Genomic DNA, 26,608 nt, shown 5'->3' with positions numbered 1-26,608 from the left:
ACGTTTCCAATCAGAAAATATAAAAACAGCATGGAAAAGATGTCATAAATATAGAAATATTGTGCTCCATATCATCCTCCGACTAAGTACTAAGTTTGCACTTGGACATTCCACTCCGTTCACCAGAAGATATGCTTCCACATTATTCTTAATGCTAAACTCTTATCAAAATCACTTAAACATGAAAGATTCTTGAAAAAAAAAAATGTCCAGTGCCAAGGCCTAACTTCCCAAAAGCGATAGCAAATAACCCAAACATCCACTTCTCCAGTCGTTTACCCCCAGAAAAAAATGCTCACAGCTTGCGTGGTGTTCAAACTCTTATACGATTTCCATTCTCGATGTCCGATGTGAGCACATATTGTTCTAAAAAGTACGATTCGCGCCTTCGGCTATAGAGCTCTTATCGCTTATCTTACGACGCGGTCGCACCACGACCAAGCACGACCACGACCCTGTCCAGAAGCGCATTTAATTTAGTCGTTGCTCCCAGACCAAGTAGCGTGGATCGCGTGAGACCTCAAGTCAAAAATGGTTGTTACGTGTGAGATCAGCTTCGATAATAATAGATTCGGCACTTTCTATGCCGGACAGCTGGTGGGTGGCTGTGCGACTCTCAAGTCCGACAAACCAAAGGAGGTTCAAGGTACATCAACATAATTCAAATTACTTAAAAATACGATTACCAGTAGTTTCCCTAATTGCGAGTTCTTTGCACTGAAGGCGCTTCGGCAGTTGTTTAATTTAAGTTCTGATTAGTAAGGGTATTATAAATATTTCCCCGATAACGATAGGGGTATATATGTATGTACTGGCGATATACATATATATTTTTATGACGACATTGACTTTACTTGAGGAATTCTTTTGGTCTGGGGAATGTGTGAAGTTGATTGATAAGACGCCAAAAGGAATATATTATAAGATTAGAACGGAAATACCCTTCGTTTTAGCATTGAGGAAACTCCCAGATTAATGGAAAGAACTTAAACCATATCTAAAATATGAATATTAGTTATATAAATAAAGGAAAGAGGTTCGTTTATTAAACATTTTGTTTATTTTTAGACTTAATTGAGTGCATTGGGGTATGGTAACAAAGCTAAGATTTGAACTACGTTAATCTCTCTCTCAACAGATTATAAATTAGTTCTCAAGATAAACTCGTATCCCCTCTCTCTCTCTTTCTCTCTGTGTAGCTGTCTTGCTCAAGGTAGTCGGCTACTCCATCACCAAATGGAGTGAAAAGAGTCTGGGATCTACTAAGCAGTATGCGGGCAGAGAAGACTATCTATCATACAACACATATCTGGTGGGATCCGAGCAAAGTGAGTCATAAACCAATCAGATCTGGATCAACTTATATCAGTATCTCTTCGGACAGACAACAACAGACACACCATACAGGCTGGGGTGCACAACTATAACTTTTCCTGCCAGCTGCCCTACCAGTGTCCTTCGTCCTTTGAGGGTCGCTATGGCTGCATTCGCTATATAGTCAAAGTATTGCTCATTCGACCCTGGAAATACGATCAGGCCTATACCACGGGATTCACAGTGCTCAAGATGATGGACCTGAACTTTGAAACGCCACAGCTTCGGGTAAGTCATGATGATTGTGACGGAGAAATTCATTTTCTCCTGCCCCTTCCCCAGTTGGCGGCACACAGCGAGGGGTATCGCACCTTCTGCTGTGGTCCCTGCAAGACGGATCCCTTGAAGCTGGAGCTGAATCTGCCCCAGGCGGGATATGCGCCTGGGCAGAAGATCCCCGTCACCGTTGTGGTGGTGAACAACAGCAGTGTGGCCGTCTCCGAGCTCCGGCTCTCCCTGGTGATGCTCGTCCGCTACTTCAGCCTCAGTCCGGACCACGCACGCGTCGAGCGCATTATCATCTCCAGAGCGAAAGGAGATGCCGTGCTGAAACAGTGCACCCGCTCCCTGACCATTGACCTGCCCGTACCCTCCACGCCTCCCACCTGTGTGGAGCTAAGCAATCTCATCCAGATTGCCTACCAGGTGGAGGTGGAGGCGTTGGTCAAGAGCCTCCGCGAGGAGCAGCTGATGATCATGCCCGTGACGATTGGCACCATGCCTCTGGCCGTATCGGGGATTGTTGTCCAGCAGCCAATACGACGAAGTGCTCGCTATGACGGTCCTGCAGATGAGTTGCCTGTGGTCACGGCCCTGGGGAGTGTGCCCAACGATTTGACACCCAGTCAAGGGGATATATGTAAGTTGAAAACACTTTTAATAATTGCTGTACTTATATTCGTATATGCCGTATAGACGCTCCCAAATATGAGGAGTCCCGTCACACGCCCCGCGGAAATATCAATGAGGAGGAGATCCATGCGTTTGGCATCAACGAATTTGCACCTCTTTATCCCGTTTACAGCATACCAAGTCCCCCGCCAAATCTCTCAGCGAATGCGACCAATGCAGGTGTCGTCAATCAGAGTTTTGAAAAGTAACAGCTTGCACTGCAGTGGACTGCTTGCTGCTGTTAAGCTTCACTGCTTTCTGCTGTTAAGTTCCCACTGGTAAGCTTAAGCTTATACTGTTATTGATGTTATAGCTGTTTTATGGGGGTGTATAATGTAGCACAGCACAAATTAAGTGTTTCGTATGACAAAGTTATAGGGGTTGAAAAAGTTATAGAAAAGTTTATGGAATTTGTTTCGTTAAGACTGTTCTATTTGTCATACAAGAAGCTATAATGTTTATAATTGTTATATTTATGGTATCTGTAGATTTTTATTTTGATATAATAAAGTAACTCTGGCATACGATATGTTATATCAGTTTTATATAAAATTGTGTCCCAAAAGTCTCTGTACAAAATGAACTGCTTTGTTTAACAGAACACAGCAGTTGGCAACAGGAACATTTTCTTGAATCGTGAAAAAGTCAGTTTAAAAATCAGATAGTAACCTTTAAAAAGTTTCAAAAGTTCAGGGACAATACAATTCATGATTATATTGCCACCCCTACCTACCCTTAGTGTGTGTTAGTGGGAATGCTTAAATTTAGCCCCAGGCACGCCCAAAAAGCCATCAACCATCAACCGGGGACAATAACAATATTCCGGACAACGAGAAATAAAGGACCCACACTGAGAGCCACGGCACGGACATGTTTAGTTTTTATCATTCGCGCATTTGTTAGCAGACCCGTACTTACCGTGGTCTCATCCCCTCCCATCCCGTCCCGCCACCCATCTCCGGCCAACCGACCTTCCACTAAACTCCCTGTGCTCCCCGTTTGCCACACATACGACTGAACTTTGCAGTTGGTAATCTGTTTGAATGCTCCCTCTCGTAACCTCTCATTTGTGAGCTGCTGGTACCTCCAAGCCTCTTCTTTTCCTCCTCCGCTAAAAGTGTGCATTACCGCCTGAAGTGTAAGCGGATTTAGTGCAATTGACACTTGGGCATTAAATATTGGCAACAGTTTTGCTCACATATTAATCAGCTTTCCTCAAGCTGTGAGTATTATATAAGCACACGCTTTCAGCCACTCATTAACCGGAGGTTAACGTTAACTGTAGCCTCGCAGGGATGGCAGACACTCCAGCGGGGCGCCTGGTACTCGAGGTATGCGTGTTTTGGCCACGTTACCAGGTTGTAGTGGCAGTCAAATCGAGTTAAGCGAATGCGCTGAACACTAATGGCGGCATTAAGTAATTTCCAGCACGCCGAATGCCCCACGGCGGAGGACGGCTCCTCGGTCGGTCCGGTCTGTCGGCCCTCTTGCATCTAAATGGCTTACTCAATGGCATTTTCGTGGTAATTGGCATTTGGCTTTGGCATGTCCGAGTGCCAAACTCTGGACTAAGCTAAATGCATAACCAGTGTGCGGGATTCTGATGCTGCTGCTGTTGCTGTTGCTGTTGGTGTATTTTCCATGGCATTAACAGTTTTCTCATTCGTTTGCTTGTTTTTCGGTTTGTGTGTGGAAACTGGAAAAACAGAAAAAGCAAATTAGTCGAGATTATGCCCCAAGGCGGCAAAAGGAATAGAACAACATGCAGTATCGTTAGAGGGAATGTTTTTAAATATAAATAACAATTTTAAGGGCTCCTGCACACGAAAAATGTGTGCGTTTTTGCGATGAACAAGTCCCCCGGCACTGTTCAGACTTTTCTAATTTAATTTATTTCGAATGTCGGTGTAAAAGCCACTTATTCATGTGTCAAGTGCCAGCAATTGATTCTGCCGCTCGTCTGATCTGATTTCGCCGATTTAGCCGCATCTAATGGATTATAGATACTTTCGCTTTACGTGCCATATAGCCATATAGCCATATAGCCTTATAGATAGACATGTTTCGGGCCCAATTTGCTGGCCAAGTCTGGCGCCTCTCTCATGGGTTTTATAGCAACGACACAAAAAAGCGAAACAAAATTAGCATTTTTTGTGTCTTGTTTTTTTTTTGGATATTCGATTGGGGTTCGTTTGGGGTTTGGCTACATCTTTTTTCCGCTGGCTTCCGTTTCCTGTTGGCTGGGTTTTTGTTTCGTGTTTTTTGTTTATCCCAATGCTTTGCACCTTTGCGCCATGCCGCAGAGGGCACACATACGAGTGAGCGAGCTCCACAGTTTGTTCCTTTACTTAGCTCAGGATCTGTGTGGCTCTGTGTGCTGCGGCTTTCACGGGTATTTCACTGCTCGGTGCGCAGCATCATCCAACCATCCGCAGCATCCTACCACCACCATATCCTGCCTGCTGTTGGTTCTTGCTGCCACTCCACAATCCTACTGTATTCTTGTATTTCTTGCTGTTGCTGCATTGATTGTGGTGGCACCAGCCACACTCACACACACACACACACCCACACACTGCTCTGCACAACAATCGCAAGTGAATTTCACTCAAACAAACGAATTTCAGCGGCTTTGATGGCAGCAATCTTGCGGAGGTCCTGGCATCGACATCGACATCGGAATCGACAATAGTGTGCTTGTGTTTCTGTTTGTGTGTTGACTCGAGCCATAAAGATGATTGGGCACTTGTGATTAGTGCCTCTCCGCCTGAAAAAAAAACCAATTTTGTTGAACAACTTCATGGGATAGGCCTTTGCCTTTAAGAAAACCCACTCTTTTGCTGCTTTTCTTCGGATGAACTATATCATACAATTTAGCAAGGCCTCATTATAGCTTCATTAACACTATGGTTTTGCCAGCTTTCAGTCTCTCCATCTCGTTCTCTGCTGCCGTGTCTCCTATAAACCAGAAAAGTTGTGCCCAACTTTTTGCTAATGGCAGAAACTCGTCACGCACTCCCACCCGAAAACTAAAAACTTTATTGTCACTTGTTACCAAAACAGAAGGAAAACACACACAGCACACAAATCTGAAAAAAGAGAAAAGAAAAATGAACAGAAGAGAGTGAAAAAACTAGATGAAAGCCCCCATACGAAAATGGCAATTGACAAGATTTAAGCCGTTGCTCTGACTGAAGTTTTCTCTTTCTGTACGTCGACGACAGTCTAAGCTACTTTTCCAGAGCCACAAAGCAGAGGAGCGCATGAGGATGCGGAGACAGCCGGCAAAGTTTTTCTCTCCTTCCGAGACTCTCCTTCCGAAAATGCAGTGTGCAATGAGGGCACAGTTCTTCTATTCAATTGACTGCAGGTGCTCGCACACACGTCGGGGAGCGTGGAGTGCTGTGTCAGAAAGTTGGTTAGCCAAAGTCAATGACTGGCGCAAAATCAAATCTTCTTATCCCCTCCGCCTCCGCCACCGCTGCTGGCCCAAAACCCCTTTGGATGAGTGGCTTCTGGTGGTAATGCTGCTGCTCTACGGTGTCGTGAGCCCTGGGTTGTTGCTCGGCAAATTTCATAAACCAAAATGCCTTCAGGAGGAGGTGCGTGTCGATGGATTCCCGGATTCCGTGCACGCCACTGTAATTGCTTTATGCTCTGGAGCGTGATGCGGTCAACATCGCAACGTGAGCATGGCATTTCGGACAGGGTCCAGATTCCCAGCTATCTTTCTCTCTCTGTACCCTGTACTCTCTACCCTTCCATTTTCCCTCTTTTCGTCCCTTTCGTCCATTTAGTGAATTGGAAAAGTTGAAAAGTTTTATGATATTCTTTTAGTTTTTGTATTTTTTTCTGTTTTGGTGTATAGTTAGCCAGCTACTCGATGCGTTGTTGCTTGAGGACGTGGCAGCCACAGCCGGAGTGAAATTCCAGACGGCAGTAAACATTTTTGGAGGAGTAAAGGCACCGAAGTTCCACCGAAAATGCCATGTCCCGTGATGGTCCGGAGCCAGAAGTGTTGTTGTTTGGCCAACAATTTCCAACAGACACAAAATGGTGCGCTGACAAAGCAACAGCCGAAGGGTGGTCATCAAAGCAAAGGAGAAAGGTAAACTCTTTTGGCATAACTTTAAAAATTGCATGGGGAGCCTCCAATAAATTATGTCAGTCCTCAGGCTGTTGCTCCACGTTCGGGCTCCGTGGGGCGGTAAACAAGAAAAATATGTATATTTTGATGATAAAAATGAAGATTGCTAGTCATCAAGCGAAACACCTCACCTCTCTGGCTGAAAGTGGGAGGGGCGGGAGTGCATTGCACTCGGATGTCAAAGCTAATAAGCAGCTCCTTCCCCGGGGATTGAGTGGGGGAAACTCTTCATGTGTACCCCCACTGTCCCGCTGCTTCCACTTTTCTATTTCGTGGCAGATTTATGGGTAAATATAAAGCAAAAGGTGATGACATGACGCTCTGAGGCAATGCAGGTGGCAAAAAGTTTAGTGCCCACATACAAGAGTATATGTGGCACTCCTTTCCTGTGCTCCTGTGCTCCTGTGCTCCTGAGCTTCTCGGACCCTCTATGTCTGTGTGTATCCGTGCCAAAGGTAAAGCCATTCTGCAGCTGTGTGAGTAATGCAGAGAACAACACAGAAGGCACTGCATACTTTGCGGCTGTGCCCACTAATTAATGAACGACTTTGGGCTATACTTGCACTACCTTTTCTCTGCCAGTGTCAATGCATAAAGAAATTTTGCTAATTAAAAATAATAGCACTTGCAATAGCAATAGCAATGGCAATAGCAAAAAGGCTGCACAAACTTTGTCTCTGCTCATCCCGATTCCCCTGTGCAATGCCATTTCTTGTGATTATTTTAACAACTTGGCCATGTTGCAGGCGACCAAAGGACCAAAGGACCGACCGACGGACCTACCGACCATTCGCTGAAAACTCACAGCTTCACACAGCCATTGTCGGCGAAGAAGTCGTACAAATTGCTCGCGGGCTGCAAGTAATTGTCTCTGGCTCGTTGGCTCGGGACTTGGATTTGGATTTGGATTTGGGACTCGCATAGAAGGCCGCCTGGCTTTCTGTGAGGCGGTGGTGGTGGGCCCTCAACATCATTAAATGTGTATATAATGGAATTGCTGTGATTTGTTTCGAGCGGAAGATTTATTATCGCTTTGCCATTTTCCAGGCGAAAAAATCGGCTTTATGTTCCGCTTCCCTGGTGACAGAGTGCAACCAGACGATCCGATGGGTCTTCCTGCCACTCTGGCACCACTCTCTCTGACACAATCAGAGTCGTTTACATAAACACTTTTCAGAAATTTATTGCTCCTCGCTCTTTTCTGTGTGTGTGTGGGAGTGTGTGTTTGGTATGTCTATGTCAATGGCAAAAGTTTATGCATTTAATTTGTGCAAAATTTGCTTACAACTCAAATTGAATTAACCTGATGACTCAGTGGAATGTACGAGGCCTTGTGTTCCTTCGAATGATTTCGCCACGAAACGGGCCAACTTTTATATCCTAGAATCTGTGCAGATGCTTTGTTGAGTAGTAAATCCCCATGGGAATCGCCTGCATTTTGTGTGTGTGTGTGTGTGTCTGTGTCTTTTGTTCAACTTGAACTTTTTCCCACTCGCAATATGTAAACTCATTTGCATTCAAAGTTTTGCCCCCTTTCACAAGTTGTGCAGGGGGCACATATGTTTCCGAACAGAACACTATTAGGTCTTCATCAAATTAAAATATGTTCGCCCTGACGTGAATAATGGCTGCGAGAGAGAGAGAGAGAGAGCTACGAAATTAATTGCCTGCGAAACTATACACAAATGTCATCTCCATTCTTCTACTCGAGAAGGTGTGTAATTTTCTAGTTATCAAATAAATTAAAACTTGACTTGACCATGGACCCAGCCAGATCCAAAAATGTCCCCAAAATGTCCTCTCAACTGCTCAACTGTTGAGTTGTTCAAACATTTGTCCAGCTGTGGGCGTATGTTTGACACAGATCATATGAGGATTTGTGTGGGGCTTAGGCGACACTGGAGTCGAGGGCTTAGCATGCATTTGTGTGACAAAATGAAATATCTCTGGCATAAGTGAAATTGTTTTACTTTGCCGTTGAAAAACCAATTTGCCATTCTACATACATACACATATTTTATTAATATTCAGCCGGAGTGGAGAGTAAACTTAATACCTTAATGGATTTCAAAGCATTCTGGCCCGCACTCTGCAAGTTAAACAATCTCTTTTTTCCCGCATAACTTCGGTCTCGGACAATTGGCAGAAATGTGTTTAATTACACTTGTAATCCCCTAGAATATTTCATTTAATCATTGATTATCCGCAGCTTTTTATATTGTTTGACGAACATTGCATTAAGTGCACTTTAAAATCGCCAGAGATAGACTCAGGTCTGGTTTAAGGTTGCACAAAAACTGTGATTTAATTTTGTTAATTATTTAGGTTGAATTTCCACCCACTCCTCTGGGGGGCTTGCCAATCGTTTTGGCCTGCGGTGTGTCATCAAATTTGATCGGAATCCCAGTCCGCCCCCACCACCTTTTTGGCCAATTGAGTTTGCACTTAATACCTTTTACGTGTCCGGCCTGCTAATTAATGTCCATCGGCACATCGGACTGGGCCGGCCTGGTGTGGACTGTAATAAATTGGATTTTCTGCTAACATTTTAGTCAGTATTTTCTCTAGGGAGCTGCTGGCCCAAAGCCAGGAGAATTTAAAGGGAATTCAGGTGCTGCTGCCACTGCCACTGCTACTACCCGGCTTTAATAATTTGTATTCGTGATCAAACTTTGGCCACTCGTTCGCTGGCATTCTCCAGAGTAAGTGCCTGGCCCTCTGCTCATAAATAGTTCATTGCATTTCCATTAGCCTGCTCTCCCAGCTCTGTTCGTTGACCTAATGTGTGCAATTCATTATGTGCAATTAGAGTTCAATTCAGATGGCCCATCGGCTGGCCAAAGTTCAAGGCCCGTCTAGGAGCGGCATCTTGAGACCATAACACATCGTTAATGGGGTGTATGGCGGTATGGGGGGGAGTCAAAGAAAGTGTAACAATAATGGGCTCGTTTGTTTTCATTGCACACGTGCCCAGGCATCTGGTGGGGCTTTCGGTTAATAGACTCAACATTTGCGGCCATGTTTTTGCTGGGCAAACATTTGGCATGGAGTGGAGTCCTGTGCCTCTCAATGAGCCACTTTTGTGGTCGGGCTCTCTGATGGCTCTGTTCTGTACTGTTCAGTGTACTGTGCTCTGCTCCATCATATTGCCCGCAAAATGAAATTAAACGCGTGAATACATATTTAATGGGGCAAAAATGTGTGGAATGATTTTGACGTTGATTTTTTTCCCCTGCCCTCCCCTGCTCTCCCCTGCCCAGCCGTTAATTGTGTGCAATATTTTTACAGCAATTTTTGCATTTTTTACGTACAGAACGTACGGCATGGCCTCCAGCGGACGCCTGATTGTTGAAATTAAAAATTAATGCATGATTTTTGAAATGCCAATGTGGATGGCTCTGCAAATAAAGAGCCCACACGTTGCAGGCTGCAGCACTTTCAATTCCAGATCTCTGCGGGTAAATCATGGACGGAATTTCGTTGCGTCTTTTTTTTTGTTGTCTACCAATAAATATTATTAATTAACATCCACTGCTTAAAGGCAGCCGCCAATGATGAGGACTATGATACTCGTATTGGTTTAAGTGTTTTTTAATCAAACAATCAATGAGAAGTGTGCCTGGGAGAATACCTCAGGGCGCCGGCACAAAGTTGTTTAACCTTTTATTAACACAGTAAAGCATACGGGAAAATTGCCAGTATGTCGTTTGACGAATTTGATCGTAGGGGCTCCCAGCGCGACAGCCTGAAGTCAACCAAGTCGTTGGCCTCTATCCTGCGAGGACACACCATACCAGTGACACGAGGAACCCACGTGTCTCCGGACCATGTCTCCGGCTTGAAAGCGGAGGTCGCGCAGTCGCTCACCAAATCCATGTCCAGTATATTCAGGCAGAGCACTATGAATATGCGGTATGCGGATACCACTCTTTTGGACCTCGAAGATTGGGTGCTGCATCCAAGAAAATTCAACGACGATGTGGATGTCAGTCAACACCCCAGCTACAATATTATGTCGTTCTCCTAGTAAGCTCTACAACTAATCCACACGATGTGTCCCATATGTACATGCTATTCCATTCCAAACAGCGATCTGAATTGCTATGTGAGATATCTGGAGGCCAAGGAAAAGTACGACAGGCATTTCCACGATGAAATGCAGTACTTCATAGACACTCAAGACAGGGCCATCAATCAGTTTGTCCTGAGGCGGTAGGTAAACATCCAAAATCCCGAGAAGCATCTTCTATAGATTGATTTTCCCTTTCAGCATCTTGTGCTACAATAGTCGTTGGCCACCACTGCACTCAAAACGGGAACTAAACCGATTCGTTACAAAGTTCTTTCAGCTGACACCCAAGCAAAAGGATCGGTTGAACTATCTCATGAGAACCGATATGAGTGCGGGATCGTAGACCCTCAAGAGAGCAGCGACAGAGCGTCAGAGCGACAGAGAAAGCGTTGATAAAATTACAAATCCAATTGTGCTGATTATTCCAAATGAAAATTGTTTAATTAGCACATTTGTATTCGCAATTATGTTAAGCAATTTCCAGATAATTAGTCTTTGAAAAAAATCCCCCACAAACAATAAATTTAATTCTCATTGAATATGCTGCATTTAATTTTGTTTTTTAAAAGGCTTGTTGATATTTCGATACGAGAAAAAAAAGCTAAGAGTCAAATCATTCCAGATAATTAAAATTGGTAAGCTGTTTCATTTATGCTTTAACTTAATTACATTATTCCAGATATTTATACTCAAATGTGTGAAGCTTATGTCGGGAACTGAAAGGCGAATTCTTTGACACATGATTTGCTACAGAATTGTTTACACATTCCAGGCAAAGAGAGGACTACTTTTGCCCCCAAGGATCTTAATAAATATATATCCATTGAAAAGTTTCAGTTCATTAAAAGTTCATTTCTTTCTGGATGCCTCTGGTGTTTAAAGTGTCACAGCTTTTCCGAGTCTAATTTGATTAAATTTAATATCAAAACTATCTCCCGTTGAAGTTGTTTGCATTCAACAAATGTAATTTAAGTAAACTTTCATCCATTTGTGCACGTTAAATATTTGATTTGCATTCATAAATAAATTCAATGAATTCCTGCAAATAAATGGATTATTTTATTGTTGAATTGTGTGTGTAACAATGTGCGAAATTGTATGTAAGTGTGCGAGTGTTTTCCCAGTTGCTCGACCTTTCTTTTTTGTCGTACGTTTCCGATAAGCGACAAATGTTATGCCGTTGCAGTTGTATTCGAATTCGTAGTCGTGTGTGTGTGTATTGCTGACAGGAAGTACGTCATTTGTCAAATACTACTTTATGGGCAGTTTTTTTGCTGTTGCCGGCTCTCCAGCTGGGCAAAGTGGAGTTTTGTTTGCGCTGCGTAAACACCTGAAAAAGGTCAACTTTACAAATGTTTGCACAACAAAATAATGGACAAAAGGCAGAGCGAAATCCTGTGTAAATGTTGCACTTTAATTTGGTTTTTGCCCCAAGGCCCCAGAATTCTCCATTGGAAATTCATCAATTAGCTTTACAATTTATTGTTTTGCTCAGCAAACAATGTGATGAATAATTGCCTAACAGAGTTCAAAGTGCATTTAAATATTTTACTAAATACTTTAGCATAGCTTAAAGTATTTAAAATCCCATTTGAAACTGTTCTAAGCCTTTTCGGCTTTGGCTTCGGCTCGGGGCAGGTGAAAAGTTTCACACAATTAGTCCAGCAGCCAGAGTGGGGTTTTAGCATCACAAAAGAAAATATTCCGCCCCAATTCGTGCAATGAAACAAAAACCTTTGTATATATTTTTTTTGTAGTCATTCTTTGACACTTTGAAAGTCCCATAGAAAATGATTCATGCTTCAGTGGTCAGGGGATGGCATGCCACCGGAAACTTCAACTCCAAACAGACCCCCACCCCCCCGCGACAAGCCATTTCCAGCAATCAGCTTCAATTAAGGCTCAAGTTCCACCAATTTTAAAGTCCACTTCGGGTGAAAAAATAATATCACAGTAGGTGGTCTGGCATCCGCAGCTTTGAGCTATAAATTATAATTTCCGCATGCTGAGCCAAGCTCTCTCCCACACCGCACCACACCAGACCACACACCTCTTTGCAGACCACCATCATCATCCCATCGGTCCATCGGTCCATCGTCCGGTCGGTCATTCTCCGGTTTTATGACGCTTATGGAAAAAAATTCCTTGCTGCTGCATGGCTGCAAGGTGTGCGCCAATTTCCGGAATATGTGAAAGTGTCTGTGTCCGTGCCGGTGTCGGCTTCGGTCTGCGTAGTTTTATACATAATTTTTTGTAAAAAAAGTTTGGCCCCTGCCCGGTACTCTGTGTTCGTATTCGTGTCGGTGGCACCGACGGTGGGTTCTCTGGCCGGACTCATGCATACATATGTTGCCAGAAGAGCCCCTGGCAGGAAAAATATAATTAATTGCGCTTGAAAAGTATACAAGAAAAAACTAATGCCTGCATAGTTTTAAAGCAGGTTAAACCACAAACTGGAATTACCTGGAAAATGGCTAATATCTCTCATATGCAGTGCATGTCCCAGCAAGGGGCCAGTAAGGCCAATTAGGATACAAATTCCTTCCATAAATAGTTTATGTAACTCATACGCTGCTATCCACAAGAAACTAGTAGCTCAGATCACTCATACGCACTGTTAACCCTACAAAAATATACCAAAACAGTGAGTGTAGCACCATATATACCATTAAAATTTATGTACAGCATATCATTCTCAAAAACCCATCTCAAAGTTTCACCTTTCCAACAACACCTTCGATTTTTTATGCGTCACAGCCAATTTCCCAGCCACTCATAAACGCTGACTGATTCCTCAGGATACGCCTGCTGCTCCTTCTGCTCTTGGCTTTTCCCCATTGGTGTAATGAATGTTGTTTGTTTGCCTTACATAATATTTAACAACAAGTGCGGAGTAGCAATCCTGAGCAATCATTGCCTGGTAGCTCGTTTGTTATACAATCCTTGAGTGGGGTATTTGCCCTGCCAGCAGAAGTTTGCTTTTGAGAAGGCAAACTCGTATCGGAAGCAGTCATGCGAGAGAGTTGAATGATATTTCAATTTGTGCAGATACTTTTGGGGGTGCAAATAAACGAGTAAAAATACGGGTTTTCCTTAAATGGAGAGAACAATTTCAAAGAACTGGAAATTGTTTTACTTTCGAAAAGTGGTGGGTAGGGAAAGTTATTACTCATGTTAATGGCGGATTCTGCTTTCATAAATATGCGAATTTTATGTTTATTTAACAGTATTATTTGCACGAGTATTGCCTTATTTCAAAGATCATTCCCCAATCAATATCAGCCCAAAATTCCATACGTAAGTGTATCCAACAAACTTCCTGTATTCCTGCACAGATTTCCGTAGTCTATAATTTTTATCATCAACATTCTTTGCTTTACACTTACACACACACGCAACGTTTCTTATGTGTTTGCACGCCGCTGTGCTTCCTGTGGTGCTGCCTGTGGTCCGTGGTCCTGTGTCCTGGTCCTGCCCCACTGGTCGTAACTTCCGCTCAGGACGCACACCACTTGAGTTTTGTGTGGCATTGCAAAATGCATTTTATACGCAATAAAAATACACTTACGGCATTTTTTACAACTCGCTCGCTTTGACTTCTCTCCCGCTCCTTCTGCCTCTACCTCTGCCACTGCCACAGCCACTCTCACTCGCACTCCCACTTGCTGGGCGCTTCCATTTCTTTTGGCGCCGTTTTTCTACTATAATATTTCCTACTTACAAAATAAAAACGAAAAAGTCAGTCCGGTTCGGGGTCTGCCAGTGGCTTGTTTGTGTTCAGTTCTCCGGTTCTGCAGCTCCTTTCGAATCGTTTCGTTTCGTTTCTGTGCTGTCCTGCTCGGTTGTGTTCTCTGTTGGTTAGGGAAATTTAATGAGCTACTTAATGTTGTTGTTGCGACTTCTCAGAGCTGCAATTTGGCCTGCTTTATTTCAGCTTGTGTGTGGGTGGGATTTGTGCACTCCTCTCAGTTTACGATTTTAACAAGTTGGTTGTTAAATAAATTTAAATTATACAAGTATTGTCGCTCCCCTTACACGCCGTTTACTGCGGCTCGTAGGTCATTCCTTTGCCTTACCCTCACTCGCCCTCACCCTCGCCCTCATCCTCATTTTCACTTTCACTCTCTCCCCTGGTAGTGTGCGCTACAAGTTTATTAATATTTTCCCCTGCCAGCAAACACTTAATCATCTGAATGGGTCGCCTGGCTTGAGTGCATGATTCCTGTAAAATATCGACAAAAGAAAGGCACGACCGGAAAAACGACGACTAAAAATACACACAAATAAATGGCCTCATCATCGCATTTACCTTTGAGCCATTTTTCAAGTCAAAATGATTCGAAACTTTTCATTTGAGTAAAGGGGCTGCCCTGTAAGGATAATGGAAAGTGCTTGGTGTTGCCCGAAAACTTTCCCCTGAAGAGCATGAAATTTGAAGCAAATATTTTGCCATTCAAAAATTTGAAACTTTTCATCAGCTAAATCTACAAAAATCTACAGGAATACAAAATAAACAGGAGGGAAAGAAAATTGAATTTTCCACCAGCAAATACGCAGATGGGAACCTTTCCTTTCCCCTTTCAATTTTTCGACTGCTGTATTACGATTATTGCCCTTTATGTGTTGAGATTTTCTGAAACTCCAATGATTTTTGCTAAATTAATTGTGTCATCTATTTGGTGCGCAACCGAATAAACATTATGGAATATTCGTACATACATATGTATACACAATCAGCGGCTGTAAAAATCAACTGTTCTGCTGCTGCGAGTGTTCGTGTATGTGTGTGTTCTGTGCACACTCGATTGGCAATGCACAAAATGCAAAATTTCGAATGCAAATTCGAAATTCAAAATGGCAATGCTAAGTAAATAACGTCATTGCGAAAAACGGCACAAACGGCAAAATGGCAAACGGCAACTGATGATGTGCCGTACTCTGCATCAGTAGCGGTAACAATCAGCCAACCAGGCCAAAATTGCATTACTCTGCCCTCCATGACCTCTCTGTGTTTGTGTGTCGTCGCTCTCCATTTTCTGCTCCTTTTCTGCTCTGCTAAAGCGGTAATCAAATGCACACACATTTTCCTTGTACACTACTGAACAAATAAACGGAGAGTTCTTTAAATTCGAAAAGTACCTTGTCCTTTTTATTATAAATGCATTTATTCAAAAATGCAGCAGCAGCAGCAGGAGCTCCCACCTCATCCGTAGAGATTTCCTCAATGCAAAACCGAGTGGTGGGGGTGGGGGGGTCAACACGAAAATTGCTGCAAAATCGACTTTGGCATTTGTGACGGGTCCCGGCGATGAGTGTGTATTCAGGCCAAAGTCATAAATTGCACAGAAATTGGGGGAATGGAACGGGAATGGTTTCAGGGGATGCCTTCAAATCAGAATCGGGGTAGCGTTTGCGAGTTTCGTTTCAGCTTCGGTTGCGGGATTTTTGGTGGCACTAGCACTGGCAGTGGCAGTGGCAGTTTTGCTATGCATGTTAAATGAAATTATTGCAACTTTTTTTGCAGACCAAACCCCCACATGGCGTATGCGTAACGTTTACTCAATTCATCAATCACCGAATTTCTCTCCCATTTCTCGTACTATGTATATTTTTGCCCAAAATGGATTAGATTTATGCGACAGTTGCCGCAGCAGCAGCAGCCCCCAAAAAGCTGCGATATACTCGTACATATACATACTATGTATATAGGTACGAATATTTTTTTCCATGTGTGCAACAACTTGCTGTTTTGCTTAAATATTCTCTTCGAATGCTTTCTTTTGGAACTCTACAATTCTTTTTGCCACTTAAGTTTAAATTTTGTTTTCTCTATTTAATGGAGGAGTGGAAAGAGGTTTATACGTCGGTATCCCAGTGGTAAATCGTCGGCATTTAATCCAATTTTGTGTGCTGGTGCTGCCCCTGCAGTGCTGCCTGGCACTGTGGAAACTTTTGAAAGATTATATTTGAGTTTGCTAAATAAGAGTTCGTTCTCTTTTGTGCATACAATGTGGCTGAACATAACCGGATGTATATATGGTTGTTAAAACGAGATTGAGTATACCATTCATCTGGAGAGAGAGAGAGAGAGAGCGCGAGAGGAAAAAATGTAGATTTTTATTCAAGCAAAATATGAATTGTATGCAATTTATTTCTTTTGGCTTTTGACCTTCCCATTTTCCCATGGTACATGTATTTGCCGAGATCGTTAGCGCTGCTGGCTATTTTAAATGCTGGCAACACAACTCAATTAAGCCTGTAACTGAGTGGAGGAGAAATGGTGGCACACCTGTACCTTTCTACCTACCAGAAATTTGCATCGGTTTAGAGTCCTGGGCCCTGGACTCCGGCGCCAATCGACGGGGCAGTCAGTGGGGTGCAGAGCACCACACCTGTCTGCCCTGTCTGGCAGTTGGACAAGTCGTTTTGCCACTCCATTGCAACCGTTTTCTCTGTGTTGGTGTTGCCAATCCCCTCCTCCATCGCTCTCTCTCTCTCCGATGCCCTCTGTGTGCGTGTTAATTACATTTGGCTGGCATTTTGGGCAAAAGTTCGGAACATCCCCCGACCCCCCTCAAAATTGAATTACAACTTTTTCGGTTGCATTTTGCCAAAGTGTTTTTTGTATTCATTTGCCGCATTTATCCTCAAACACACACACATGACCAGAGAGTAGTTGGTGTAACTTTTCTTTTTTCTGGCCAAAAGTTTAACCAAGTTTCTGGCAAAAGATAAGTCAAACAAAAAAAAAAAACAGAACAGAGCTTATAGCTGCAGTTTGTCATTAAAATTTAGTATTTACTTAAACATTAAATTAGATTTTATGCGAGGAAAAGGGGTCTAGAGAGCATGTGAGGGCCTCGGTCAAATGCAACCCAAGCCACAAAGGATTCTGTAAACCTTTTGTCTCTCTGCTGTAGGATCCTGCAGGCATCATTAACCTTTCTGCGGACACACACATAATGAGGGGCCCCGGCTATTGTCTACTTCGCTCCGCTCCGCCCTAAAATGCAATCAGCCTGAAAACAAGATTGAAAAAGGGTGGAGAGGAGTGGCGAAGGGATTCTTGCATAATAGAAATTCATTGCCAAATTACATAGAAAATCGTTGAGGGTGCTAAGAAGGTGCTGGCGGGCAAGTTGGCAGCACCAGAATCTCGCAAGTTATTCACCAAGGCACTCCACTCCACTCCACTCCGCACTCCATTGCCTTGCTTTCCAGCGAGAACAACGATTTTAATTACCGCAAACTGCGCGGCTGTAAGCGCATTACGTATACGCAGCGTTGCAGGAGCAGCAGCTGATAAAATCGCATTGAATGCAAGTTAATTAAAAGACGCCACGCGAAATGGCCAAAAAAAGAACTCGACTCGCCTCGCCTCGACTTGACTTTAATTAAAACTTAATTTAAACAAAAGATACACATTCCTCGCACCAGAATACTTCTCAAGGCCGAAGCGTGCTCTCGATCCAATCCATGTAGTCCCTCACGGAGGTGTAAACGCCCGGCCAGCCCTCGAGACCACAGCGATTGCCAAAGGAGACCACGCCCTCCTGGAACCAGGCCTGCTCGAAGCCCCTTCGCATCAGCGGACCCCCGGAGTCGCCATCACAGCTATCGCGGTAGAACTCCCCGCCGGCACAGAGCTGAGCGCCGATCAGATTGATCTGTCGCGTGGCAAACTTCCGGACACAGGACTCGTGATCGTTAACGGGCAGAGAGAGCCTCTGCTTGATGTTGCTCTTGCGTGCTGGAAGATTCAGCGATTCTATTACAGTAAATCTCTCCTTGATCGCTTTTATCGGACGTACCTGTGGTCGTTCTTCCCCAACCGCTGACCACCAGCTGTTCTCCCACGCTGATCGCCTGGCGGGTTGTGGCCAGGGGCAGGCACACCGGCTGAATGTACTCGTTGAGTGTCACAGGCTCCGCCAGACGCAGCAGGGCAATGTCATGGTAGCGATGACGACTTGTGCCATCGTATTCCGGATGGACAATAGTCTGCTCAATGGAGCGCTCTATGAAAGGGGGATTGCAATCACCGGCTATACAATCGATATCCTTGCTAGTGTCGTACTCGCCCAGGCGTACAGAAGTTCTGGAAGGTTAAAGAAAACAGATTGATTAGGGGCTTGAGAAGAAAAAATGAAGCTACTTACAATTGTCCGACTTGTGTGGCCACATCCCCTGTGACACAATGTGCAGCCGTCAGGACATAGCGATTGTTGATCAGACTTCCACCGCAACTTAGCTGTCGCTGACCTTTGCCTGAAAGAGAGAGACAATTAGGCCTCTGTTCCTTATGGATATGTCAATTACAACTCACGATCCACATACTCCAAGAGAGCCATCCAGGTGAACTCATCCAAGGCGGTGTCATTGCCATTGTAGACCTTATCGCTGAACGAATGAGGACCACACTTTGGAGGCACCGGCAGTAGATTACCCGACCCCTGTTGGCCACCGGACACCGTGGGCCTACTGCTGACAATCACCGATCGCTGAGTGGTTGTGACTGCAGCCCCGTATCCCCTATCGTTGGTGCAACAGACATGTGGCTGACGACCAATGCCATTGTAGCACTGGGAGTTGACCAGGAAAGAGCGATCGTCGCTGCTCACAGAGCTCTGCTGGACGACACTTAGCAGAGTCGGACAGTCATAGAGCGATACACAGTAGCCTTGCCGCTGGTTGGGATTTCTACAGCCTGGAAGTGGGAATAATATCACATTGTAATGCAAGTGCACACGGATTGATTTACATGACAACTTGTTTGGCATCGAAACTAGTTTGTTGTCGCGCTGTTGATTTGCCCGAGAAGTCATTGCCATTCTACAAATTAATTACTCCAGCAAGAATTTAATTGATAACAGAAACCGCTTCATTGTCGGGCACATAAAAATTTAATGTGCGATTATATTTTTTTGTAGGTTCAAGAAAGTAATTTGCTCTGCAGCGAGCTCAAAAATTTAATTGAATTGAACTTTTTCTTTGATTTATTCGAGTCATTCACTGCAGGCGCACCTCACACATCTCTCACTGATGTTGGGTTATCCCCTGGCAAAGTCCATGAGTCAGAGATTGGATAAATTATTTCTTTTAGCTACTTACTTTCTTGGGCTTGCACTAGAACCAGGAGGCAGGTGACAAAAACCCCCAGCGACTGGAATGTTGACTTCATCTTGGGAGTATTTCCCACAATTTGCTCAAAACACAAATCAAAGTAAATCAAATCAAAACACACGCGATTACGCACAACGACCTCGAGCGGGAGGGGAGAAAGACTACTCAGACGGAGACGGAACGCTGAGACGCTGACCAACTGATCGCAAAGTCGGCTCCGAGAGGCCTTTAAATACCGCCATGCGATTCGGGGAGATAATGATCAGGGTTTTTGGGAGAGCGTGAGAGCAACATCGTGAGTGGGAGAGGAAAAAATCAAAGCTTTTGAGTAAAGCTTAAAAGCGTTCGAAAGGCGAACTTTTAGAGCTTTTTTTGCGTTTAATTTAGTATTAAATTTTTTGTATGGTATCTTCTGTCTTCACACTTAAGTAAAATTGGTATTCATTATCTTATCATAGTGACGCTGCTCCGCAGGCGACAGCTTGCAGAATCCCTTTTCAAACAGCTTCAACTCCTCCCTGGTATGCAGTGGAGGCCAGAGAGTGGTATAGCTCATGGTTCTGAATATAAGTAGAATATTTAGTATTTAGATATAGACGGAAGATCAGCAGATCTTACCTCACGAATTGCCAGGCACAATCTGCTGTTGGCTGATTCTCGATAAGTTTTTTGACCTCTCGATTGAGTTGCCTGTTATAGCGTCGCTTGGCCTCTCCATAGCGCTCTAGACATCGGACATACCTTAAGAAAACACGTTACAAAATTGAAATCAACTGCCCCACCCAAAAGGCATTGAAGCTTACAGTGGTACACGAAATGTTGCAAAATCCGGATCGATGAAAACTTCCAAATCATCGCAGTAAGGTGGTGTAAATTTCGGATCATATTTTACTTCAGGCAAGTCCTGGTACCCTGGCACAATGCGTTGCTTGTCCTTCTCATGACGACGACTCATATCCGGAAAACCACTCGTAAAGTTTTCATCGATATTGACCGAGGTGGTCCAACGGGAGTACCGCGCGATAGCAGCTTGCTCCTGGGTCGATCTAACTCCTACCACCAATGACTTTCTACTACTAATGGACTCTCTGGTACTCATGGTGGCCTATGAATGTATAATCCTGTTTATTTGTTGAATTTTTTGTATGTTTCGAGTGGTATACGAGAGAATTATGACTGTGGAATGATTACTTTTGACCATTTGCCTACTCTGATGGGAGGAGATGATCCATGATCCATGTCACAGTAACCTTGCACTTAAACTCAGAATCTATCCCTGCAATCATAAACAAACAAACTTCCATAGTGATAGGAACTAAATATCTATATATCCTTACATTTTATATACAAATACCTATCACAATGGAAGAAGAGAAACCTATTGATAGGAAAAGCAGAGTATCTGGATTGCGGAAAAGCCCCAACTTTCGGAGTTCCTCTGTGATAGACATTCGACAACGGCATAGTACAGAGTTGAAAGATATTCCCAACGAGGATGATTCAAAACAACTCGCTCAATTCAATATGAGGAACGAGGATGAGGCATTTCAAAACAGGGATAAAAAGTTGCAACGCGGTGATGATGCCGATGCTATGAGTCGCTATCCCAGTTACTCAAACTTTAAGGTTAATTAGTAAGTATCCACGATGGTAAAGATCAATCTTTCGGAACATCTTCTCTTTGCAGCTCCTATGTTTGCCTTCATCGCTATTCGAAAGCCTCAAGGGATTATGAGGCACAGTTTCAGCGGGAGATCGCTAACCTGATTAATTTTCAGAGCACTGCCGTAGATATGTTCAGCTTGGTTAGGTAACCGTAACTGGGCTTGACTAGTGCTTAACCATAATAATGGATGCCATTTTTTTCATAGGAACATGGCATACACCTCTTTGTGGCCGCCGTTGCATAATGAGGCCGAGCTAAAGTACACGCATGACAAGTTTTTCCAACTCACAAAAAAAGAGAAGAAGCGCTACAAAAAGATAATGTCTACGGATTACCGATGAATTTGTGCAATAAAATATACATATATATTTTGTTGTGTTTTACAAGAAAGCCAGAAAGCATCCTTCAACTTCACTTTCGCAACGGGAGCCAAATCAGCTTGCACTTCTGCCGCATTTCCTGCCATACTCTCTGGGCGTCTTGGCTTTTCGTCGTCTGCCACACTCTCTGGGCGTCTTGGCCTTCTTGCCGCCACATTCTCTGGCCAGCTTGGCCCTCTGCTGCTGACTCTCTGGATGGCATGCTGATATTTATGGGTCGTATAGTTATTTATATGCAGCATATTCTTGACAAATTGCGAAATCTCTCTAGTTTCACCTTTAACGTGCAGAAGTGGAATTTACATTTTAATTTCATTCGATGCATCTTGTTCCAGATGGAAACAAAAGAAGCCCAGAGCATGGAAAACAAGCGGCAAACTAAAGTAAGGCAAAAATCAAGTACAACTTTTGCGGAAAACTTGTTTTTCTTTTGACTTTTGGCATCGAAGCGTAGCCCATCCAGTAACCCATCTCCATCTCCTCCTCCACCTCCACTCGTCGTCCGCCTTCAGCCTGTTTAGCTTCAATGAATGCTCTAACGCTCCGTTCCACTCCGGTCTTGGGATGTCACTTCCCCCCTTCCTGATGCCTATCCTGTCTCCTCTTGTTGGGGAGCTTTGTTTTTTGCTGGTCTATTCATAATTCTACCCCTGACTAGGGCTACGGCTGCACAAATTGAAAGGCAAACACGTGGCCCCCTAGTTGGCCTTATCACCGGCTACATTGGGATTTTGTAGCCTCTGTCCCATGTGACACTTCGTCATGTCCTCCTCCTGCCTGTCGGCCACTGGACCAGTACCAGTACCAGTTTGAGTCACAGACTGAATTCTGGATTTCGAGTTTTGTGATGAGTAGCAGTGTCACTACACTTTTTTGTGTGTCTGTTTGGTCGTTTTGTGTGCCTTTTCCTGGGCCTCCATCCTGACTCGACTCCTGACTGGGCCATTTTTTCGTTCTGTGGGCTTAGGTCAGCACTTTGCCATTTTGCCATTTTCATAGCTGCATGCACCATGGCTCCCATTGTCATCGTCTCATCGTCCCATCATCCCATCGTCCCATCGTCATTGCAGCCCGTCTGCGTGTCCACTTGGGCATTGTTTAATAATTTTCCTGCTTAGACCTGGGCTTTTACGGGAGCATGCCGGAAATTCCAGCCACCGGTGGCGTCGCACGAAAATTCTTGTTTGAAATTTTTGTTCCTTCAGCAAAAGCTGTTGCTACTAAAAACTTTAACTTTTCCTCTGTGCCCCCATAATGATGGCATTATGAGGAGAGCCAGAGCAAGCCTCCAAAGCCGATGATACGGTATCATTGCTAATTTTCTTGGCCCCTGCCCTTCCACTGCCAGTTAGCCAGCCAGTCAGCCAGCCAGCCAGCCAACAGTTGGGGCAAAAGTTTAAACAAAGTTTAAGGCATTTACTCAGGCATCTTCAGTGGAGAAGCAGCAGCAGCAGTTTCGTCAGCAAACTGCAGGAGCTAGACAGCCATCAAAGGCAGACAGCACCACTTCAGTTGATTTCCGGTCGAAGGAGCCATCGAACAGCTGTAGTAGTAGTCCTCGGACTCAATTGTGTGTGTGTGGATTCCAATGGGGTTGCGGCTGTTCGAGTGGCTTGTATATTAATTGAAATTGAAAACACTTTCGAGTGGCCATCAAGGGCCGACTCATGCCGGTAATTATAAGTGAATTCAATCCAAAAGTAATCAAAAGTTATACGAATTTCATGGCCATTACTGAAATTGTTTTTGGGCTGTCAGAATGTCACAGTCCCAGACCTTAAATATTTATTAGATACATATACACATGTATGTACGTATATTTCGGTGCAGCCAGAACAATGTTTTAATTAAACAAAAGAAGCAAAAAACCAAAACGGGGAAATGCATAGAAATGCAACGAAATTTATGCCTCAATTTGTGTGGCTCTCTGCTGTACCTGCTGTTAAGCATAAATTCCGCAGGAAACTAGCAAAAAATTTAAATTAGCTGGCACTCGGGAAATGGGGAAATGTGGAAAACACACACACAGATAAAAGAAAGGTGTGGCAACAGAGAGCACCGTAGAGGGAATGTAGTTGGCTTTTAATTTGCAATTGACCCTCGTCGTCGTACTCCTCCGTGTAAAGCCCTCTCCCCTTCAATATTAATGAACTGTAAAAAGCTGGAAAGGGTAAACAAAGACAAAACTCAAACAAATGCAAAAGCAAAAGGGCTACGAGTAGTGCACACTGTATACAGTAGAACACATGTTCAATTAGCTAAATGCCAGTTTTGTGTGGCATTTTTATGGTTTGGTCAGTGCACCATTTTGTGTTCTGTTCTGTTCTGCTGCCCCTATTTTTTATGCAGGGGAAATGCAATTCATAAATCGCTAGCAATTTAATTAGAACTGGGAAACGCTTCAAGAGCGTTTTCCCAACACACTTTTCCAGTACACGGGATTTTCCGTGCCGTGGGTTTTCAACGTGCGGCCATTAAATTAAATTTCAATTAGCCGTACACACACGCCGTACTGGAGTGTGTGTGCGGGTGTGTGGGGGTGTGTGGGTGTGTTCTGGCCATGTTAATCAGTGGAGCGTGTGAAACGAAACTGTGGCCATTATTATGTGGCCGCATTGGCCAGAAACTTTGCAGGGATTTCGTGGATTTTGGCTTTGTTGTTGCTTCCGTGTTGCCATCCACACATTGTTTTTGGTGGTGGCAAAATGTTTGCCCAGGCTTAAGGTGCACCAAAACTTTGTTTAAACTCGGTTCAACGCCAGGTAACTTAAGAGCCGACCTCTTGTGCATGAGCTAAGACATCTTTAGGATACATCTATATATATACATCGGTCTCTGTCTATGGGGAATCAATGCTTTTAATTTGCTTAAAAGTTCAAGGGACATTCAATTCGGAGCACGAAGTACACAGAGCAATCGGGAGAAGTATCTTATTTAAAGAAGAGCCACATATCTCGAGGGCTATACCAAAGAACCTCTTGTAGATTTCTATCCTCTTGTTACCTGATGTAAGAGCCACTTCAAGATCTGTATCCACTTATGCCTGAAGTAACCCAACAAGCCATAAAGCCCTTAAAGCCCTTATGCCTGTGATATCTAATTTGATTAGCCTGTGAGGCCAACAAAACAACTTGTGCAGTCGCATTATGAAAAGCGCAACTAGAAACCCATTGACCCACATTTTTGTGCCGCTTAAATGCTCAGACGTGACCCATTCAACTGTCTACCCATTTTGTCTCCATTGCTCAGAAGGCTCAGTGTGTCGGCTCCCCCTCTGTGTGTGCGGCAAGAACAACAATGGGGTTGCAGTTGCAGTTGCAGGGCCCCACTTACACGTAGACTTGAAATGCATTTCACTGTCGCCCCTACAGGCCCATCGTTTGGACTGACGCAAATCCCTAAACAGCAAGCGGCGACTAGGAAACAAGTCAACACGGCCTAACAACAGTGCCACCAAATGCTGCATGTGTCCCAGCCGCACACAGGCAAGCACAAACATGGCAAAGTCCGTCCACTCTCCTGTCCGGCATGGACATACATGACCAAAGTCAGCGAGAAAGTCGAGTCCCCGCCGCCTGGCGTTGCATTATTAACATTTGGGATTCCCAAGCGTCACAAGTGGCACTCGCCTGTGTGTGGTGCCGACACACACAGCTTTCGCGGTGCGAGAGGGATAGCATCGCATCAGCCCGTCTCGTTTTGGCGGCGCAAGCAATATATCGCCATCGCACACGCACGCCAAAGAGAGTTCTGCAAAGGCTAAGAGAGCGAAAGCTCTGGCCGACGAGCTCTCATAGCCCGAAGTCCTCTCGGCTGCCGACTGCAGCTTCGTATTCAGTGTGGTTCGTCCTTTGCTGTGAGGCAGTCGAAGGACTGCCAGTCGCGCACTAAAGTATGCTATCCCTTTTTATTCCGCCTCTGAAAAAGTTGGAAAACTTTTTACGAAAAAATGATACTTCAGGAGTGCAGTCCATGGACTCGCCCTGACTCTGACTTTGGGCTTTGAGAATGTATTGACATAGTTTCAGTTTCAGATAGTTTCTCGCTGGCTTGAAAGTCATTCAGGTGCAACGTTGAAAGGCGAAAGTTCTTGCCCCACCTGCCCCGCTGCCCTCTGTCCTCTGCCCCCTGGCCCGCGCCGCCAATGTATTTATTTTTATTGCTGTTCATTAGTTGGCAGTTGCCATAATTTCAATTTTATAGTTTCGCCAGCATTTAATTTATGGCGAAAGCCGAAACTTTTGCGCCCCCCAAAAATGTTTTCAGTTAATGCATTTTTGGGTGCAGTGCAGAATTTTTGATTGGTTTTTCCAGCGTGGAGGCACGAAAGTTTCGCATTGCAAAATTAATTTTCCCACCGAAATAAAAGCAAGAAAAATTAAAGGCCATTTTAAGTATTTTGTGGCACATAATTTATATCGTACATAAATACGAGGCCCACCCGCATAAAATAAATCAGACGAAATTGATTTTTGCCACCCCCACCCCCGCCGCCGCCGTTCTATGGAGGAAAATATGTAATTTGCGGAGCGGTTATATCGGGGGCACGATATCAAATTAAATGTAAGCCGCTTTGCATCGCAAAATACTTGGGAATCCCATTGAAATATTTATGCCCAATTGAGGACCTCAATTGACCTTCACAGATATTCCTTCCAGCTGGTCGGAGGCCATTAGCGCAAATTGAATAGTCGTATAATAGGCCTAGAATTATGTAAGGGGTGGTGGGAGGGTAGACGGTAACCCCTTTAATAACCCAAAAATTTCATTTGTTCTCCTCCTCCTCCTCCTGTATCCTTTTTTTCTGCTGGCAATTTAACTCTTCTATGTGATACGTGTGTGAAATGTAATATTTTCATCTTTTTCCAGGTGGTTTTTCCGCTCGATGGGCGGGCAAAAAACTTGCCAACACGCAAATGCTGGCAGCCATAAATTTTAGCGTGCTTTTGTGCTAA

General features: G+C 44.1%; 5 protein-coding genes across 5 annotated transcripts; 3 read left to right on the top strand and 2 right to left on the bottom strand.

Annotated features, from left to right (window-relative positions):
• The first annotated feature begins 467 nt into the window (after positions 1 to 467).
• On the top strand, positions 468 to 2,787 carry LOC108157767 (arrestin domain-containing protein 17). The gene is made up of 5 exons (XM_017289950.2): positions 468 to 646; positions 1,200 to 1,328; positions 1,385 to 1,602; positions 1,657 to 2,233; positions 2,290 to 2,787. Exons 1-5 carry the CDS (start codon positions 532 to 534, stop codon positions 2,472 to 2,474), a joined length of 1,224 nt encoding a protein of 407 aa, XP_017145439.1. The 5' UTR covers positions 468 to 531; the 3' UTR covers positions 2,475 to 2,787.
• Positions 2,788 to 10,025: 7,238 nt separating this feature from the next.
• Positions 10,026 to 11,017, top strand: LOC108154447. The gene is made up of 3 exons (XM_017284718.2): positions 10,026 to 10,438; positions 10,502 to 10,624; positions 10,683 to 11,017. Exons 1-3 carry the CDS (start codon positions 10,113 to 10,115, stop codon positions 10,825 to 10,827), a joined length of 594 nt encoding a protein of 197 aa, XP_017140207.1. The 5' UTR covers positions 10,026 to 10,112; the 3' UTR covers positions 10,828 to 11,017.
• Positions 11,018 to 17,858: 6,841 nt separating this feature from the next.
• On the bottom strand, positions 17,859 to 19,818 carry LOC108157733 (serine protease 7). Its single transcript, XM_017289908.2, has 5 exons — positions 19,596 to 19,818; positions 18,811 to 19,191; positions 18,644 to 18,752; positions 18,296 to 18,582; positions 17,859 to 18,234 (listed from the first exon to the last, which is right to left on the bottom strand). The coding sequence occupies exons 1-5, from the start codon at positions 19,663 to 19,665 to the stop codon at positions 17,930 to 17,932; spliced, it is 1,152 nt and encodes a 383-aa protein (XP_017145397.1). The 5' UTR covers positions 19,666 to 19,818; the 3' UTR covers positions 17,859 to 17,929.
• A 142-nt stretch (positions 19,819 to 19,960) lies between these two features.
• Positions 19,961 to 20,808, bottom strand: LOC108154380. The gene is made up of 3 exons (XM_017284644.2): positions 20,411 to 20,808; positions 20,226 to 20,348; positions 19,961 to 20,167 (listed from the first exon to the last, which is right to left on the bottom strand). Exons 1-3 carry the CDS (start codon positions 20,704 to 20,706, stop codon positions 20,032 to 20,034), a joined length of 555 nt encoding a protein of 184 aa, XP_017140133.1. The 5' UTR covers positions 20,707 to 20,808; the 3' UTR covers positions 19,961 to 20,031.
• Positions 20,809 to 20,882: 74 nt separating this feature from the next.
• LOC108154379 lies at positions 20,883 to 21,649 on the top strand. Its single transcript, XM_017284643.2, has 3 exons — positions 20,883 to 21,241; positions 21,295 to 21,417; positions 21,479 to 21,649. The coding sequence occupies exons 1-3, from the start codon at positions 20,970 to 20,972 to the stop codon at positions 21,612 to 21,614; spliced, it is 531 nt and encodes a 176-aa protein (XP_017140132.1). The 5' UTR covers positions 20,883 to 20,969; the 3' UTR covers positions 21,615 to 21,649.
• Positions 21,650 to 26,608: the final 4,959 nt, after the last annotated feature.

This window comes from Drosophila miranda, chromosome 2 (genome assembly GCF_003369915.1).
Source record: "Drosophila miranda strain MSH22 chromosome 2, D.miranda_PacBio2.1, whole genome shotgun sequence".
Taxonomy (NCBI): domain Eukaryota; kingdom Metazoa; phylum Arthropoda; class Insecta; order Diptera; family Drosophilidae; genus Drosophila; species Drosophila miranda.
This window is presented reverse-complemented; position numbering and strand designations above follow the sequence as displayed.